The 20,206-nt window shown below is 42.7% G+C and overlaps 1 protein-coding gene across 1 annotated transcript in view; it reads right to left on the bottom strand.

Annotated features, from left to right (window-relative positions):
• The window catches only part of spred1 (sprouty related EVH1 domain containing 1), a 76,696-nt gene that overhangs the window by 13,456 nt on the left and 43,034 nt on the right, over positions 1-20,206 (bottom strand). Inside the window, exons 2-3 of the mRNA XM_039009697.1 lie at positions 14,796-15,009; positions 3,319-3,487 (exon numbers count right to left, since the gene is read on the bottom strand). Coding sequence (XP_038865625.1) covers positions 3,319-3,487; positions 14,796-15,009 — 383 coding nt within the window. The remainder of the gene's footprint in view (positions 1-3,318; positions 3,488-14,795; positions 15,010-20,206) is intronic.

Here is a 20,206-nt window from a genome sequence, read left to right as displayed (position 1 = left end):
AAAAAAAGGTAGGGGCGTAGATCAGAAAACCAGTCAGTGTCTGGTGTGACCACCATTTGCCTCATGCAGCGCTACACATCTCCTTCACATAGAGTTGATAAGGCTGTTGATTGTGGCCTGCGGAATGTTGTTCTTTGCTGTGCAAAGATGCTGGATATTGAAGGAAACTGGAACGCGATGTAGTACGCGTCGATCCAGAGCATCCCAAACATGTACAATGGGTGACATGTCTGGTGAGTATGCAGGCCACGGAAGACTGGGACATTTTCAGCTTCCAGGAATTGTGTACAGATTCTTGAGACATGGGGTCGTGCATTATCATGTTGAAACATGACGTGATGGCAGCGGATGAATGGCACAGCAATGGACCTCCGGATCTCGTCAGTCGCTATGTGCATTCAACTTGCCATCGATAAGATGCAATTGTTTTATGCCTGCCCATACCGCCACCCCACCGCCACCCCACCGCACTTGTTTCACAACGTTGACATCAGAAAACCGCTCGCCCACACAACGCCATACACGTGGTCTGCCATCTGCCCGGTACAGATGATACCGGGATTCATCCGTGAAGAGCACACTTCTACAACGTGCCAATGGCCATCGAAGGTGAGAATTTGTCCACTGAAGTCAGTTACAACACCTAACTGCAGTCAGGTCAAAACCCTGGTGAGGACACTGAGCATGCAGATGAGCTTCCCTGAGACAGTTTGACAGTTTGTGCAGAAATTACTTGGTTGTGCAAGCCCCACAGTTTCATCAGCTGTCCGGGTGGCTGGTCTCAGACGATCCCGCAGGTGAAGAAGCCGAATGTGGAGGTCCTGGGCTGGCGTGGTTATACGTGGTCTGCAGTTGTGAGGCCGGTTGGACGTACTGCCAAATTCTCTAAAGTGATGTTGGAGGCGGCTTATGGTAGAGAAATTGACATTCAATTCTCAGGCAACAGCTCTGGTGGACATACCTGCAGTCAGCATGTCAATTGCACAGTCACTCGAAACTTGAGACATTTGTGGTATTGTGTTGTGAAAAACTGCACATTTTAGAGTGGCCTGTTTTGTTCCCAGCAAAAGGTGCAACTGTGTAATGATCATATGTTTAATCAGCTTCTTGATATGCCACACCTTTCAGGTGGATGAATTATCTTGGCAAAAGATAAATGGTCAATAACAGGGATGTAAACAAATTTGTGCACAACATTTGAGGGAAATAAGCTTTTTGTGTGTATGGAACATTTCTGGGATCTTTTATTTTAGCTCATGAAACACTTTACATGTTGCGTTTATATATTTATTCAGTGTAAGTAATAGTACTGTTGAACTTGTACCCAACTCTTAACAACAACATGTCTAAAAACAAGCTTTGATTGAAATGTTGGGGGAAAGAAAATTAGTCCAAAGTTAAATGTTGGCAGTAGTGTAGAAAACAGAGATTAGCTCCTTTCCACTGGGACGGACGAAGAGGAAACTGTCTGTACCTACGGCATCAAGAGGCTCTTTTAAGACTCCCAGTTCACTTAATTAGGATCACCAAGACCTCATTTAAAACAAGCCAGGCAAGCAGCAGGAGAAGCCAGGCAAGTAGCAGGAGAAACCAGGCATCTGTCTGTCTCTCCGTCTCTAGTTTAGAGAAGAAGACTGTCGGGTGGAAACGTAGCAGAATAAAACTGCGGGAGCATTCAACAGTGTGCGTGTGTCAGTCTCTGTCCATTGTTAATGTTATTTTTTCCCTAACCTTAATTTTTCCAGGCGTGTCTATTAAGAACAAATTCTTATTTACATTGATGGCTTGGCTAAACGTCTGTCTGTAGCACGTTGAGACAGAGACTTTCTGCAGCACGACTCTGCCAGTGCTGGGCCATGGAGCTGCCTGAACCATGTGCCCACCGTTGCCATGGCAACAGAGGACTGCAAGGTTGACACACACACACACACACACACTTAAAACACACACTAAGAACACACACACACACCTCGAAGCACACACACTGCAGTCCGGCAGCAGAGCGATGCAACAGGAATACAGAGGAACCTGCCTGTGTGGAGGGGAGGCATTACACAACACTGGAGGAATACAGAGGAAGACAGAACACAACAGAGGATACAGGGAGGAGAGGAGCAGAGTAGAACAGGCACTGGGAGCCAGGCAGCACTCTTATTACACAGCCCATTCCTGACAAGACCAAAGGCATGGGCATGTGTGCTAATTTACAGCAATGATAATTCTGCTAATAGGCTAGTATTGACTGTTACTTCTACTGGTTTATCAGTACCTAAGACATTCCGAGCTAGAGTTACATACACATTTTGGTATAGGCTAGCGCACCTTTTTCATGTTGTTAGACCCCATCAGTTTCCTCCCCAGGTCTACAGGGCCGGTAAGTGGAGGAGGTATCCATAGCGCCCAAGCCAGGTTTTAGTCTTGATTAACACAGGCCAGGAGGCTGGATGGCACATTGCTGAGCTGGCGCCTCTCCTGCTAATTGGATGCCTTTGCTACCTCTGGCACTACCTTTGCTGGAAACTCTTATCAGAGCCCCAGGCTGCTGTATTAACCTCTGCCCATCTCCAAACACTTAGCCCGGCCTACACTAGCCTCAGCCCATCTGTAACCAGGTTAGCCTAGCCCAGCAACAACCAGGTTTGCCTAGCCCAGCTTCTGCCCACCAACAACCAGGTTAATCTAGCCTAGCCCAGGTTCAGCACATCAACAACCATGGTAACCTAGCCTATCCTCAGCCCATCTCTAACAATGCAAGCCCCACTCTCAGCGGAGTCGGTAGAAAGTGGATGTTACTGTTTTTTAGGGATACAGTATTTTCAACCTAACTTCTGGAAGTGGGGACTCTGCTATTCCAAACTCCACCTAGCCTATTCCAAACTCCACCTATCTTAAAGCCTAAACTCCAAATTTCACCAGACACAGACTGCCCCTATTTTGAGCCCCTATCCTCTAACTCAACTGTCTAGGCTGCCAGTCTGTACAGGAAGTGGTGCCCTTATCTTCTCCACAGCTGGCAAAGATAAGATAGGAGGGCCAATCATGGGTGAGTGAGCAGGGAGCAGGTGAAGTTGTCACAGCTAATCAATGCTATGCATCAACCACCTGGAGAACAGGCCAACCATTACCACAGATATAAACCAACATACAATCACACGCAGAAATGTACGCTTGAGCACACAGACTCGCGCACACACTAATTCATACAAACAGACACACGCATAATGTCAGAGGAAAGGAGTCTACAAAAACACAAGTTCCGTGAGGTGAGACTGTACTGAACGGAGGTGAACAAAAGCTCAGGGGTTCTTCCTAACCCACCTTGGTTGATGTCCTCGATGGCCCTGCGGATCCCTCTATCAAAGGCCCTGGCATCGGCAGGACTCTGGAAGGTCAGGCCAAACTTCTTGTCGTTGATCCTCCAATGGTGGAATATGGGGTTGACCTTGTTGTAGACCAGGTCCTTCTTTAGAATACACTCCAGAACAACCTGACCACACAGACACAGAGCGAGAGACGAAAATCTCTGTTAGTGACTTGAAGTTCCCAGATAGTAAAACTTTGGTCCCACTACTTTAATGCAAAATAATATGATACAGAAACACACAGATCACAATCTAGTCTAGCTCTCTCCAGAAGCAGAAGAAAACCCCAAAATAATGTATTCACCCAATAAGCAAAGCCATTCATGGTTAAAGGGATACTGCGGGATTCTAAGGTTTTATGCTACTGTACAGGTACCTGTAGACTTCGTCATTGCGCTAACGCTAATTAGCATTGGCTCGCAAAACGACCTCTACCATCACACTGCACACATAGGCAAAGAAAACAGTATCCACAAGTTCGCCTGACTCTAGGTTAGGAGAAACATTTCTGAATTGCCAGAATCTTGCAGTACCTCTAAGTAGAAATCCATCTTGAGAGGAGTGTAAAATCACTAAGTGGAAACTTCGCTATTTATCCCTGTCCGAGCCTTTGAGGAACAGACATCTAACCTCCATCTTACTCCTCACCCTAAGATGTTTAATTGTCTGGTTCAAATACAACACCAAAAAACTAAACGAGTGGAGAAAGAAAAGCCCCAACCCTGTCCCGACACTGGATATAAAACATCGCAAAAATATAAACAAGTCCAACACAATCATTTTAGCTATTTTCCCCACTCCTCATAAATGTGTAAAACACATAACATAGTGGGGTTTAATTACAGATGATGATAAAGCAGTAGAGGGCGGTACGTTTTGGAGGCAGCCACAGAAACTACAGTGCCTTCAGAAAGTATTCACAAATCTTGACATTTTTGTTTAACATTTTTCTTATGACTACCTCATCTCTGTACCCCACACATACAGATCATTCTAAGGTCCCTCAGTCGAGCATTGAATTTCAAACGCAAAGATCAGGGTGGTTTTCCAATGCCTCGCAAAGGGCGGCGCCTATTGGTAGATGGGTAAAAAATAAAAAAGCAGGCATTGAATATCCCTTTCAGCATGGTGAAGTTACTAATTACACTTCGGATGGTGTATCAATACACCCAGTCACTACAAAGATGTAGGCATCCTTCCTAACTCAGTTGCCAGAGAGGAAGGAAACCGCTCAGGGATTTCACCATGAGGCGAATGGTTACTTTAAAACAGTTAAGAGTTGAATGGCTGTGATAGGAGGAAACTGAGGATGGATCAACAACATTGTAGTTATTCCACAATAAATGACAGATTGAAAAGAAGCCTGCACAGAATAAAACATACATCCTGTTTACAATAAGTCACTAAAGTACAAAAATGTGTCAAAGAAATACAAAATGTTTTTTGGGGGGGCAAATCCAGCACAATACATCACTGAGTACCACTCCTCATATTTTCAAGCATGGTGGTGGCTGCAGCATGGTATGCGTATACTTGTCATCCGGAAGCCTAGGGAGTTAAAAAAGAAATTTAATTTTTAAAAGAAAATCAGCTTCCATTCAGAAAGCACAAGAAATCACTTTACGAGGCCAAATATATACACTCCTTTCTTTAAACATTAATAATGTATTCTTAACAGCCTTTATATCTATTGTAAACATGTTTGCACAGTGGTGAACCTATAGGCCTTCAGTGTGTGACAGGTTAGTACAGTGGCGTACCTATGACCTTCAGTGTGTGACAGGTTCATGTAGGAGAATGCACTTTTTGTAAAACACAAAGGGCCAGTGATGTAGTGGAGGCTATATACTCAGGTATAGGCCCTAAACTCACTTTTTTTCAGTGGGTATTGTGTATTTTCACTTTTTAATTCCTACTGATGCGTATCAAAGTAGTGTAGTGGAGGTATACAACTTATTAATGATGTAGTACAATAGAGAAATCTTACACAAAGTAGCCTACACAATCCCAAAGCATGTGAAATATATTCACGAGCGCCGCACAAATGGCCTGGATTCAGTGGAATATCATCTGCTTGCAGCAAAAGTGTGCAGTTCAACTGGTTTTGGCATGGCGCGGTTCACAGAAGAATGACATCGGTAGCCGGTAGGGTAAGAAAGACGTTTCAACTTATCTACCAGTAAATGATAACTAAGGCAATAATGGGTATGCAAACTAGATACTGAAAAAAAATTGTCCGAAGTGTTGGTTAGTAGGCTATTTGTGATGTGCAATTGTCATCATGTGCTGTTTGCATCAGATGCATAGACATGGACAGGGGCCCACCCATTGGGGGGCCAGGCCCACCCAATCAGATTTATGTTGTTTAAGCATTGTTGTGGACTTCAAATGTTTGTCTTTTTTTGAGAGTAAAAATCTGAAACATCTATAGGAAAACTAATTTTAAAAAACATAGGAAATATAGGATTTTTCACACAGGGTGCCTTTCCTGGGCGGGCGGTTAGGGAAACCTTTTGGAAAAATGTGAGTATTCCCACTTCTCCAGGCACCACTGCATAGGGCCGATGGAAAGACAGCAGTCACACACAGCATGATGTTAAAGGATAAGCAGTCCATAAACACAGACATAATAAGCCAGTAGGTCCCAATCATAAGAATACAAAAACACAACCATTAAGCATTTCCTAATCTAAATTTACAACTTACTTCCCAATGCAAAAAACATTTCATGTTTAGCACACAAAGTAACCATTGATGTAAAGTTTAAAGTGGAACTGACAGAGTTTGGACTACTTTGCAGATATGAAACAAACAGACAATCATAATATCAGTAAAAAAAATATAAAATTCCCAGTTTACACTACAACACCAACTTTATAAGAGGTTTTAAAAATGGGTTCTATTTGACTCAAAGTTCCATGACATTAAGGCATTGTTGGCAGAATAGATGGATCTAGTTCAATTCATGATCGTCCCAAAAATATTGCTATCAGGTTGTAAATCACAGCTGGCATTGTTTGCTGCCTCCATTCGGGATGCGATGCACTGTTTTTAGTGACTCAATATTCTGGACAAAAACTGAAGAATATAACTAAGTCTGGGAATGTCAATACAATCAAACTAGCAAGGGCAGTGATCACAAGTTAGATAGCTGCTAGGAGGATGTCATGCCATTGGAGGAGTGGTTGAGTGACCGACTTTTCCCCCTCAAGTTTTCGGTGCCTATACACAGCTAGAGATGCAGGTGTCATTTGATTAGCTGGCAAGAACTTGAACAACTGTTATCCAGTTAGCATATCTCTTGCGTTCGCAAATTCACTCTGGCTATCTACTCCGATTTCAGAGCACTCTCGTCTGAGTGTGCCAGAGCGGAAAACAATTGATGCATTTACAAACGCGCAACACTTGCTGAATATGACCAGTGTCAGTAAACGTAGACAAAAAAATATATATAGTTAGTCAAGAACGCTCCAGATAACATGTAAACAGCCTAACCAGCTCTGTTACGCCGAGTAAAATTGTCAGTGAGGTGTTCTCTCATTTGTGTCTGGAAGTAGCTAGCTAGCAAGCTAGCCAACTATAGCCAGTTCGCTTGGTTGGGACAAGCATGCATTGGCAGGCATGCTGCAGAAGAATGAGGCGGCTACAATTCCCCATTGTTTATCAGTGCAATTTTGACGGCCAACTAGCTGAAAAAGTTTGAGGGTTTATATAATGTTCCTTCGTTAGATTTTAGCTTGCTCTGGCTAGCATTAGTTGTTGATCTTGTTGTTGTTTATTTGCATAACTGAGGGAGAGAGAGCCTACCTTTTCATGCTTGTTTGATCAATAGGACTGTAAAGTTCCCAAATGTAAGAGGACTCTGGTGGTGTTTACATATTTGCAGAAATCCATTCAGATGTATTTTGTGGCTTTTGGCGAATGGTTTCAAGTGATCTAAAGTCGCGCTGTTGCAACTGCCTGTAAACACACAGTCCAGTTCAAAGTGAATGATGGCATGCCCATGAGGCAAATGGCTTGTTGTACAAAAGGTCTACTGTAGCTCTGATTGGCTAGACCGTGGGAAGACTACTGCTTGTATTTGGAGCTGTGACTATGTTGGCCTTCAAGAAGGCAGAAGTTTCCATAAGGTTTTGTAAAAATGTTCCCATCCATTAAGTCAAAATGTGATTGGTTGATTCAACTGTCACTCCAAAATGTTGCCCTGATACAGTTGAATGGCAGATGCCTTAATCTAATTTCTGATGGCCTAGCCAATGGCTGACTTTGCTAGCTAGATTGATCTCCCCAGAGACCAGCAAAGAAAAATCTTTAAATCTGATCTTTTTTTTCTCCTTTTCAGTGTTAACCATTTCCTTTCCAATAAAAACTGAAGAGATTAATTCAGAACATCATTGAAAATAATATATTTATCATTGCTATAGTATTATAATTATTATTTTTTATAAATTCTTAGCCCTTATCTGAAGGTGTAGAAGGCCCATTGTGTGTTTGGGTTCGTAATAATTTGTAGAGTGGCTCTATTTTCTCTGCATTTTTTGTCGTTCTGAAATATGAACATTTCTAACTCTTATTATGGTGGTGATTTGACAAAATTACAATCCTGGTCTTGAATTGGACTCGCATTTGTCTGGTCTCGGTCTTGACTCTTTCTCTGACCCCCTCCCGGTCTCGACTTGGTCTCGCCCCCCCTCCAGTCTCTGTCTTGACTCTTTCTCTGACCCCCTCCCGGTCTCGACTTGGTCTCGCCCCCCCTCCAGTCTCGGTCTTGACTCTTTCTCTGACCCCCTCCCGGTCTCGACTTGGTCTCGCCCCCCCTCCGGTCTTAGTCTTGACTCGGACTCGATTTGCTCCAGTCTTGGTCTTGAATCGGTCCCGCTTTAGGTGGTCTCGAACACAACACTGACAATAACCTAAAACACAAGGCCAAATATATACTGGAGTTGCGTACCAAGACAACATTGAATGTTCCTGAGTTGCCTAGTTAAAGTTTTGACTTAAATCGTCTGGAAAATCTATGGCAAGACTTGAAAATGACTGTCTAGCTATGATCAACAACCAACTTGACAGAGCTTGAAGAATTTTAAAAAGACTAATGTGCAAATATTGTACAATCCAGGTGTGCAAAGATCTTAGAGACTTACCCAGAAAAACTCAGCTGGAATCACTGCCAAAGGTGATTCTAGCATGTGTTGACTCAGGGGTGTGAATACTTGTGTAAATGAGATATTTCTGTATTTAATTTTTCAATACAACATTTCAAAAAATGTTTTCACTGTCATTATCGGGTAAGATAATATTTTTGTTTTAATCCATTCAGAATTCAGTCTGTAACACAACATAATGTGGAATAAGTCAAGGGGTATGAAAACTTTCCGAAGGCACTGCAAGTGTGTGGCAGAAAGTCGGGTGCTTCCAAAAGCCCATTATTAATCAAGCGTGCTGGACGGCCTCCAGCCCTTCCCCTGGGCCAGTTGTCGCCAATCGACTGGTCGATCTTGAAGGCATTCCTAGTCGATCACCAAACATTTCTGTAGAAAAGCCAACGATAAAGGCTTGCTCTGTTGGTGGTAGGTGCATTTGATTCAGAAGTCCTGCGCACCGGGTAAGAAAAGTGTTCCCATTTTGAACCATTTAATTTGTCTGAATATACAAACTCCGCCTACCCAGCGGACTGGGATATCTGTGGCTAAAATGAGTGTGCCTACTGCGCTGGCCAAATCGGATAGCTCAAATCTCCATGCATACAGAGCTTCCACAGCAAAGTTTGATACTAGCCTATGTAAGATTGAATTAATTTTAAAACCATGATCACAGGGAAACTGACAAAGAATACAGAAAAGAGCTGCTGTTTTTACAAGTTACTTTAAGTTTTAATTCAACACTATTACAAAACATAAAACGAGTAGCCAAGTGTAGATAGCCCTGCATTATTATTATTAGCAGCTCGTCGTGTCTATTTTAATATCAAAGAATATTTCACTTTCTCTGGTCATAGGAACAACATGAATTTGTGCATGAGGCAGATGCGGTGCGACTTGAGTTTCGCCATCAGGTGGAAGACGGTGTTCCTTCTCTCTGGTCAGTCTCACCGGAGGAAAGGAAGTAGAGGGCAGGGACCGTGACAGACCTCTGTTGCTCTCTCCCTCCCTGCGTTGAGACTAATGCAGTGTTCAAAACAACTGGAAACTCTGAAATCTCTGACTTCAGACTACGCTGCATTCAAGACAACTGGGAACTCGTAAAAAAACGAGATTAGACTGCAAAAAATAGTTTTGAACAATCATCCAACTTGGAATTCCACATAGGAAACTCAGTCATCTTCTAGAGCTCCAACATTCCGACCTGAAGATCACTGACGTCATGATTTGACCTAGTCCCCCCCAAGTTCCCAGTTGTCTTGAAAGCACCATGTGGCATCAGATGCAGGTACCATCAGTACAGTAAAATAAGAACGCTAATTATTTACATTTATGCTCCACAGTGCTTCGCAAGTGCTACACCAACTGATCTATTTTGTTATCAAAGCTCGAGTTTTTATATATAATATGGTCTGAGAAGAACAATATTGGCAGGCCAGGCATACAGCCAATATCCTGTGATAATGTATTAGGCCTACTGCACAAACCTCATTCCTACAGAACTGTTTTTATTAGGTTAACGTTACATTTTTGTTAAATTATTGTTCAAAATACATAATCTGAGCGGTAGATCTCGGCTTGCTGGGAAAGTGATCTTGACAGAGAAAAGGTTGGTGACTACTACCCTAGGCAGATTAAATGAAATGAGAGGTGGCCATTAGTCTGAGGTTGTCTGTGAGCGTGCACAACGAAGAGGGCCGAGTGAGTGAGACGGGGCGCGTGCACCTGGGGTTGGATCAGGGAGGGACGATACTTGGTAACTTGTGCATTCTGTTTGATGTGCATGTTTGAATCACTTATTTGGGGGCTGTCTATAACATGGTAATCTGTGTTGATGCTATTTAGTAAATGAGATTAATCAATAAAACAAATAAGTAAAATGAAATGTTCTTACCAATGCAAGAACAATACAAAGAAACCCCTAAAACAAAACAACATTCAAAGAAGGTCAAGCCCTAATTGCACCATGACAGTCGCTATATAAATCACTGTCTACGTGTGCACCTTTGTCTATGTTTGATAAGAGTGCATACGTGGCAGCTGTATCTGAGGGCATGTGGATATGTGATATACCTGGTGTGTGACTGTGGTCACAGGAGTAGACTAGGAAACATATTTGGTGAGTTTGTGAGTGCATGAACACATTCACAACAGGCCTAGCAGGTGTGTAACAGACAAGGTGTGTGTGTCTCTCTCCCAGAGAAAGAGAGGAGTAAGAAAGACCGGGGTAAGGGTTAAGCCCTTGTGTTCACAGAGCCTGCTGAGGGATAGAGGGAGGGAGAGAGAGAAGAGGGGGGCGAGGGGTGTCTGCCTCTGGGGCTGATTGTGGGAGGCGAGACTGAGCGGAGCCGGAGTGGGTAAGGTGAGCGGTGGGCCCGGGAGGAGGAGGAAGTATCTCCACTAGGAGGAAGGACGACAACGCATTCTACACAGGGGAGGTAGAGCGAGAGGAAGAGAGGTGAAGCGAGAGAGAGAACATGTTTTGGAGAAAGGAAGCGAGAGAGAGCGGGATTACGAAAGACAGTGAGAGATAGGTAAGGAGAGAGAGGATTAATGGAATTAAGATAGTCTAAACAGATTTGGGGAGTTTAGAGTTGCACTCTGGCTTTTGTGGCAGGAGGAGGGGGACTGATTCCACTCTGGGATGTTAATCAAAGGACAGGACTGTTTCTCTGTGTGAGAGCAGAGGACTAACAGACACCAAACAGAAGACACACACCACACAGAGATGGATAGATACCACATCCATCCATTTAGTTATCCCTTTGGTAATCTACCAAGCAGCAATGCCATCTAAAAACTCATTCCAAAAACAACTTCCGATGCACAGAGTACCTGGGGCTGAGTCCTCTTAGCTCGTATGATCTATTATTTTAATTAATTTATCAGTTAAAGCTAGAGTCCTTAATTGAAACAATAATAAAGCAGTGAGTGATGGTTGCTGATAATGGGCCTCTGTACGCCTATGTAGATATTCCATAAAAAAAATGTTTTTTTTTAATTTAAAAAAAATCAGCCGTTTCCAGCTACAATAGTCATTTACAACATTAGCAATGTCTACACTGTATTTCTGATCAATTTAATGTTATTTTAAATGGACCAAGAAATGTCCTTGTTTTCGAAAGAAAAGCACATTTTTAAGTGACCCCAAACTTTTGAACGGTAGTGTACATATGGGGGCAGGGGTGTATATGCATACCCATTGATTCTTGGAGAATATAACACCCAATAATATACACCCAATAATATTAATTCTAAGTCTAAGTATTAACTAAGTATTCTAGCTTTAAGAACTACGTTGGTTAAGGAAGGTTGACTTTTTATCTTTCTTAAAACACTCCAATACAAAAGTAGCCTATTAGGCAGGCTACACAAATAATAGACAGACATAGGAAGTTAGGATAAATCTAGCAGTGGAGAAAGAAATGCTGTATTAGGAGTCAAACAGCTTAAAACCCTTTACATTCGTGCAAATTGAAATATTTCTTACAGAAGAAATATGACAAGCATATGCATAACCATTGTAGCAATTGAAAGGGAACAATTTGGAGATAATGGGAAAATTATTACACCAAAAGGTGAGTACGCAACAGTTCACTTGAATCAAAACATTACTCTGTTGATTTTATTTATTGTACTTCTTGCAACAGTTGTTGATAACAAAATCTGAAAATACTCTGGATAACATGATAAGACTATTCAATGAAAATGTGGGGGTAGGTGCAACATAACATAACATATACAAAGGTTTGAGTGAGAGGGCTAACTGGAGTCTCCAAGTGGCACGCACCTCTCCAAAATGTGCACAGTTCCTAAGCAATTTCACTGCACTTATGACTCACACGAAGTCTTCAACTATAAGGTACTTCTTTGAGCGCTCCTAGCTGTGCCGCTGAGGAAGCAGAGCAAGCACACTTGTAATTGTTTCATTTAAAAACACATCCCTGCATCACCGAATTACTTTTGTAGTTTACGCAATCCCAAAATGGTCAAGTAAAAATCTCAATCTGGGTCAGGCGGGCATGATTTCAAAGCTTTTTGACATGACTAGCAAAGTTCTAAAATAGGATCTGACAGTGCTAGGCTTGCACAAGGCAGCTCAGAGAAACAGACCGTAATGTTGGTGCGTATATAGAAAGGGGTCATGAGTGTATTCAGGTGCGTGTGCCGCGCCAAATTGTCTTCACAACAAACAAACATAGGCTCACTCTGTTCAGAACAACCCAGGGTTTGACAACATGTCATCTTGTAACTGTACAAACATAGTGATCATAAACGTTGACACTGTATATGACATGGGTTTTATGATTTGGAAATGTGAAGAGCCCATTTGGACTCACGGGTGTTTGGCTTGCTCGTATGACATCAAAAAGGTATTTATTATAATCCACAGCGTCTCATCTTTCAAAACACATGGTCCTCTTATTTACAGTATTCCCCGAACTTTAACAAAAAAATGGCAAAAGTTGCCCAATTACAGGGAGGGAAGGTGACAGCTTCTTGTCGCACATGGTCCTCAAGTTCAGAACCCATACAGCGCTGGGAAGCGCACAGCCAGAGCTCTGACGCCATGCATATCATGTTACTTTACAGCCACTCTGTTCCAATTTAGGCACTTATTAGTAGCCAAATCTGCCATTTTCAACCCGTATATGGCTCAGAATGTAAAGAGTTAAAAAGAGAGAGCTGTTATAATCTGAGACCTGGTAATTCAGCAGCCAATTAAAGCTGTGTTCTTTAACACACACACACAAAGAGAGAGAGACCACAGAGAGAGAACAGAGAGAGAACAGAGAGAGGAGGCCCATTGGTGGCTATATCAGGAGCCAGCTGACTCATCAGTACACTCTGTACCGCATCACTGCACTGATAGCCAGATCCCCCTCCAACATTGCAGTCACCACCTCTTCTCCCTCTTTCCCACTCCCTCTCTCTTTCCGTCAAATGTTTTGTCCCACTACCTCTTGCAATTTGACTGGCCATTTCGCTCTCTCATCCTTCTCTCTTTTTTCCCTCCTCTCCATCTCTTTCACTGCTCCCTTCTTTCTCTTGTTCTCTGGCTCTGTCTCCAACTCTTCCCATGTTCCACCCTCTTCCTTCCCTCGATGCGTTTCTCTGTGCCTCTCTCTCTCTGGTGTCCTCAATCTGCTGGTGGCACAGTGGGTAATGCCAGCTGACACCCTGGCACTGGGTGGCATGCCCCAAACAGCCTACATATGGTGGGGTGTTTGTTGTGGTAGCCGGGGAAGCCATGTTTTACTACATGAGCCACCCAAACATCTGAACTGAAGACGTGCTGTAGGTCTGACTGTACAACACTCCGAGAGCACGCCCTGTCCCACCGCGTAAACACACACGGTGTGGGAACTATGAGTGTCAGTCTGAGGCGGAAGGATTGTCTCTAGTAAAACGGCGGTTTGGACCTCCCGCTTTAACAAGCCACTGGGATGGGTGACATCACCAGAATCACTCTCCATGTTGCACAGTGGCCCAGGCTCAGAATAGACAGTTACACTTGAAGGGAAGGGAGCCACGTATGCGCAACACTGAATTAATTCAGTCATCTCTTAATTCTTGTCAAGGGAAATATATTTGTTTAACATGAAAAAAGAGAAAGGAAGGGTATCAGAGTGTTAGGACAAGAGCATAGGAATATATATATATATGAATTGAAGCAGTGCTCAGAGCATGACTATACATCCGTTCATTTCTTTCCTTCATTCCCTTCCTTTTCCCTCGGATATAGTTTATCGTTTAACTTCCTACATCCCTCATTCTCTTCTCCTGAGCAGTCTGTCCTTCTCTTCTCTCTGATCATGTCAGCATGTATCACACACTCAGTCAGCCCTGCTCCTATTTACAGATACCTGCCTTGCAGTGGAAGAAAGACAGACGACCACTTCCTCTGTGTGTGTGTGTGTGTGTGTGTGTGTGTGTGTGTGTGTGTGTGTGTGTGTGTGTGTGTGTGTGTGTGTGTGTGTGTGTGTGTGTGTGTGTTGATCTCATCCCACGACCCCCTCAGTGGTTGTTGCGTCACAGGCTGAGTCGGTGCATAGTACATAGCGAACATACTTGCACTCCATTGTGAGCGGCGAGTGTTAGGTGTGGGTGAGGTCCTCAGAGTGAGCGAGAGTTGCAAGGTGAGGAGTGTGAGGTGTGTATAAAGAGTGTGTAACCCCTTGAGTGGAAGGTTGGTATAGTTTTATAAGAATCGTAGGCTACATGTCATATATCTTAAAATGGGGAGAATTGTGCTCGGTGTGTGTGTTTACAAAGCCAGTTGGACCTTTACCGATTTGTCTTTCAGCCGCTCCCCCTTGATGAGGAAGTCTGCTGTGGGGTTGGTGGTGGTGGTGTTTGGGTCTGTGGTGCTGCTGTTGCTGCCCGCTGTCTGGCTGACTTTGTAGACGGTAACGCAGCTGAGGCCCCCGCCTCCCAGAGGCAGCCACCCACCGCTGGAGTCATCCCGAGTCATGACCACTGCTCTCACACGCGCATAACTGTCACTGCAGAGAGAGAGAGACATAGTTAGGGTGGGACTGCAACAAGACCATGGCATCAACTACCTCCACATATAGAGAGAAATTGAACAACACAACCATGTTGCCTCTGAATATAGGGGTGCCATTGCACACAGACAGAACATGGTTAGATATAACCATGAACCCATGGTTATGTCTAACCATGTTCTGTCTGTGTGCAATGGCACCCCTATATAATGAACACATTCCATGACCACTGCTTGAACACACACTTTATAACCGACCGTGATGTGACTCTCTCACAACTGTCAGTAAGTAAGAGAGGGAGAGAAAGAGAGAACCAGCGAGAGGAAGACAGAGTTTGAGGTGTCAGAGAAAGACAAAATCATTTGAGCAGACAAGTCATAAAAACAAACATTTGAACATCTTGGCCATGTACTGTTATAATCTTGACCTGGCGCAGCCAGAAGAGGACTGGCCACCCCTCAGAACCTGGTTCCACCTCTAGGTTTCATCCTAGGTTCATGCCTTTCTAGGGAGTTTTTCCTAGCCACTGTGCTTCTACATCTGCATTGCTTGCTGTTTGGGGTTTTAGGTTGGGTTTCTGTGTAGCACTTTGTGACAGGGCTTTATAAATACATTTGCTTGATAAAAGACAACGGCAGGAGGGCCTGGGAACCCAACACACCCCAAAAACAACAGGATATTAAACTCTTGAATAACCATTTACAACCTCCGTATCCCATTGGCTTCACTGACAGATGATTTTGACAGGACTTATCCTACTAGTTAGAGTTGAACAAATGATAATAGCCAAGGATACCCAACCACAATCAATAGGTATTGGAGAGAAGCAAAAAATGCAAATCTGTTACAGAGAGTCTATAAAGATACCAACTGAAAACTCAATCCCAGATTACCATAAACTAAAACGCACTATGGTTATAACTAACTAGCACCACATTAAAAAGGCCCCATACATATGACAGAGGCAGAAAGTCAGTATTTTGTGTGTGGTCAGTCAGTGCATATGATGGGTCACACCTCTTTCAGGTCAAACAGTGAGTGAGTGACCACGTGGCCAGGCTACAGTACCAGGCTCATGCTGTGGCCTCACCTTTCCCCTACAGCAGGCCAGGCAGGTAGCTACTGTAGGGACTGTTACGGCTACTGTAGTGTAGCAAATGTATCCAGCCCTCTCCCTGTGCTCTGCTCTGGCTGCAGTCTGATGGCTCTCTGATTAGATAAGAACATTCCACTGGGCCACCGGAAACGACAAAGGTCAAAGTGTGCTGAGGGTAGCACTTTACAGATCCTACTAGTAACATATTAAAGGCTGGGAGGAAGAGAGAAAGGAGGGAGTTTGACCGCGAGACGTCTTTCTCTGTGGCACGGCGCACCCTCACAGGGGTGAGTTTATTAACCGAATGATGACGCCAGTATGGAGGACCAAACCTGCCATACTTAGAAATAAACAAATAATGAAAAAATTGACACATAAATAGAGCAAGGAAATACGAAAACTGACCAAAATTAAATGTCTTTCTCTCTACATACCTGTATGTATTCAATTATTGATCTATTATCTAATTATTTACACTTTTCATGTCTGTATGATAATGACGGGGTGTCAAATGTCTGTGGGTGGTATCTAACACACCATTGGTTGTCACGGCGTGTTGCTAGATTGCTTTTGCCTGGCTCTGATGGTCCAAAAAGTAAAACTACACATACTTGAGAGACCAACCAGTAGATAGCTACAGTAGCCCAGTTCTTCTGGCATGTAGTATGACTGCAATCAGACGAGCGGTAGCCAGAGAATTGGCGGTGCTGGCTAACGCTGCTGAAAACATTGCCTCTCCAGATTAACTGCTTTTCAGTGTGGAGGCATTCATTTAAAAAAATTGGGTCAGCTAGCTGCTACAACAGACACAAAAGTGAACGCGTTAGTTCTTAACCATTTTAAGGAAGTTGCCAGAGGACTTCAGATTGTGGCTGAATGAAAGCAAATCCCTGCAGCAATGTTCCAACATCTAGTGGAAAGCCTTCCCAGAAGAGTGAAGGCTGTTAGCAACAAAAGGGGAGACCAACTCCATGTTAATGCCCATGATTTTGAAATGAGCTGGCCGACGAGCAGGTGCCCACACACTTTTGGTCATGTAGTCTGTTTTCTTGACACCCTCTTATTATCATATTGGAAGAAGAAATACAGCAATAAATAATATCAATTAATAAAATGAATTAGTGGGATCACATTTTTTAAATAATTATTGATCTATTGGTGTGCATTTACTCATCCATGTATTTATCTATTTGTGTGTGCATTTATTTATAATTATGGCAGGTTTGATCCTCCATAGGCCAGCGCCACTGGGTTTGGTTGCGAACATGTATTTACCCCCTCCTGTTAATTGTGATCAATTGTAGTAGTCATTGAGCTAGGAATGAGAGAGGAAATGCCAAATGACGCTTGATGACTGAACATTTACAAAACGTTTACAAAGAGATTGCCTATTCAAGTGATGTCAAATAGGCTATTGGTCTCCGTCACAAGACAGTTCCTGTCAGAGTTCCGTTTTCTCCACTCATACCAGTGTAAACTCTCTCCACTGCAGCAACAACTCAAACTGGTGCCCTTTGCTCTGCAGCCACACTCTTGGCAAACCTTTATGCCAAGGTTATTAGTTATCAATTAATCCATTTTAGCAATCGAGCTTAAACATATTTTTTCCTCGCATCCAAACTTAGGTAGACCTACATACAAATGCTAGCCAGCCCTGGTAATAGTTGACCAAAGTTCCTTCCAGGATCGATGACCAAAGTTAATAACGCCAAAATAAAATATCTAACAAAATAGGAAAGTTGGTTTAAGCAGCCTTGAAGCCACACAGTCAATTCTGGTCCCGGTGGGGGTGGAAGGAGGGATGAGAGGCGGGAGAAGGCCTACTGCATTACATCCCTTGTGCACATAATGTCGTAACACACTCCTGGTCATGCTAATCAAAAGTAGCCTTCCTTCCTAGGAAGATGGATTCATACAAACATTAGGGCTTGAAACACAAACAGGAGAGATGTGAGCTAAGATTTTTCCTGTGTGAGCATTTGGCTTGAAGAGACAATTCTCTTTACATTCCACTGCTCGGAGGGGGTTCAAATCTAGGGGTAGAGTCGTACACTACCTACGGGTGTAGTGTACGTGACGTGAGATATGAATCAAGATTTGCTTCTTTACAATACAGTAATATTTGTATACCAGTGTTTCCATTAGCTGGTAATAAAATTGCCCCCGGCCAATTGTCTGGGAGAAGAACAAAAAGCGTGCGATATATGGCACTTTAGCCTGTTCATTGACTGAAATATGTCGATGTAGCACGAGAGCTGCTGATACAGCTCACAACAATGGTTGTTACTGCTGGAGTAAAATGTGCTTTAATAAGCCCAATCATTGAGTAAAACCATTCTAAAGGCAATTGCGCGTGTACAAAAAATTATAATAATAAAATAAAAAAATGGCCACGATTAAAAGGAGGTACTATTTTATTTTTTTAAACTGGTAATTGAAGCACGCTTCCCATTCGCCATTCAAGTGCATAGACAACTAGGCAGGCTTCAGCGTGTCGCACACCGCTTTGCAATGAGCTGGAGGCAGTATGCATTTTGAAAACATATACATAATTGTTTAAAACCTGAATGTTTTACTACATATTATGATGCAGGTCTTACCTTGCTTCAAAGTAGCCAAGCCAAAATCTAACCAAACGTGCAGGCAATTATTTTATAAAAATATTGAAACAAGTAGTGTGTCCCCCCTTTATGCTGCTGCTACTCTCTGCTAGTATCTATGCATAGTCACTTTAATAACTCCACCTACATATTACCTCGACTAACCCGGTGCCCCTACACATTGACTGTACCGGTACCCCCTGTAAATAGCCTCGCTATTGTTATTTCACTGTTGCTCTTTAATTATTTGTTACTTTTATTTCTTTTTTTGTTAGTATTTTTCTTAAAACTGCATGAGGGCTAGTAAGTAAGCATTTCACTGTAAGGTCTACACCTGTTGTATTCGGAGCATGTGATAAATAAAATGTGATTTGACGTCGCAGGTTACTACTTCACAGAAGAGCCATTTGAACGTGAACTTTTTTTTGCTGTTGATCAAAATGCGTTTTTGGGCAGAAATGCCTTCTGGAACATGTGAACTTTCATGTGCCTTAATAACAAACATGTATGCCATCTGTAAATACGAATATAATTGTAAAATTACGATTCTCGTAAAACAGAAACCTTCCCGCTAATGAATGGACTGGACATGCCGAGAGATGAGTTCGGATTGGTCTGCCTTGTAGCACCTTCTGTTTATAACATGATCTGCTCTGTACATGTAGATAATCCTTTCTACTGCAGCTTTCTTGAACGATATCATGGAGAACTGCAAAAGTGTTTCTCTGGATTACATCTTCAAACTAAAAGCAACCATGGCATCCGTGACAAAGAGAGAGAAAGATCAGATGACATAGGCATTGCACACGGTCAGTGTGAACCAGAGTGACTTGTACAAGAAAGCTGTACAAACAAAACGGAAATGACAAAGTACGTGATATTTAATGAAAAGGGTTGCAGTCTGCCGTGAAGCGTTCATCCATGTATACAGGTAAGAGTCTAGCTACATTTTCAGATATAAATGTCTAATTTCGCCAGAAAGCAATAAAAATCGGTTTGTATTGCTAGTACTCCATGGATTGGGATTATAGTTCATTATTTAGCTAGCTAGCTAGCTGTCTAAACAAAAGACTCCAACTTAAAGCGTACTGTTAGCTTGCTAATATTAGCTGGCTGGCTCACTAGCTAATGTTACATGTATGATCTGTGTGTCTGGGTAAGCATCATCTAATATCTATAAAATATTTTGATCTGGACACTTTTTGATATTGCTACTATGCACATATGCAAGTAACCATTCAACTGTACAGTTGACACTTTCTGTATCCTGTGCATGTGACAAATACTTTGATTTGTGTTTTTTTTTATATATACAAGAGACAGTAATGTGAACAACAACATGACCAGCAAAAAAGTTAGATTAGGATATAGGCCAAGTACTAGATAGTTTATTTTTACCTGGAGTTTTTCCTTTTTGTAGGCTACTACTTTTAGTCTTAATCGTTGGTTGTTTACTACACTTTTCACTCTGTTTAGCACATGGCCTCACATGTGAACC

The sequence above is a fragment of the Salvelinus namaycush genome, chromosome 15 (assembly GCF_016432855.1).
Source record: "Salvelinus namaycush isolate Seneca chromosome 15, SaNama_1.0, whole genome shotgun sequence".
NCBI lineage: Eukaryota > Metazoa > Chordata > Actinopteri > Salmoniformes > Salmonidae > Salvelinus > Salvelinus namaycush.
Note: the sequence above shows the minus strand (reverse complement) of the source record. Positions and strands in the feature narration are given on the sequence as shown.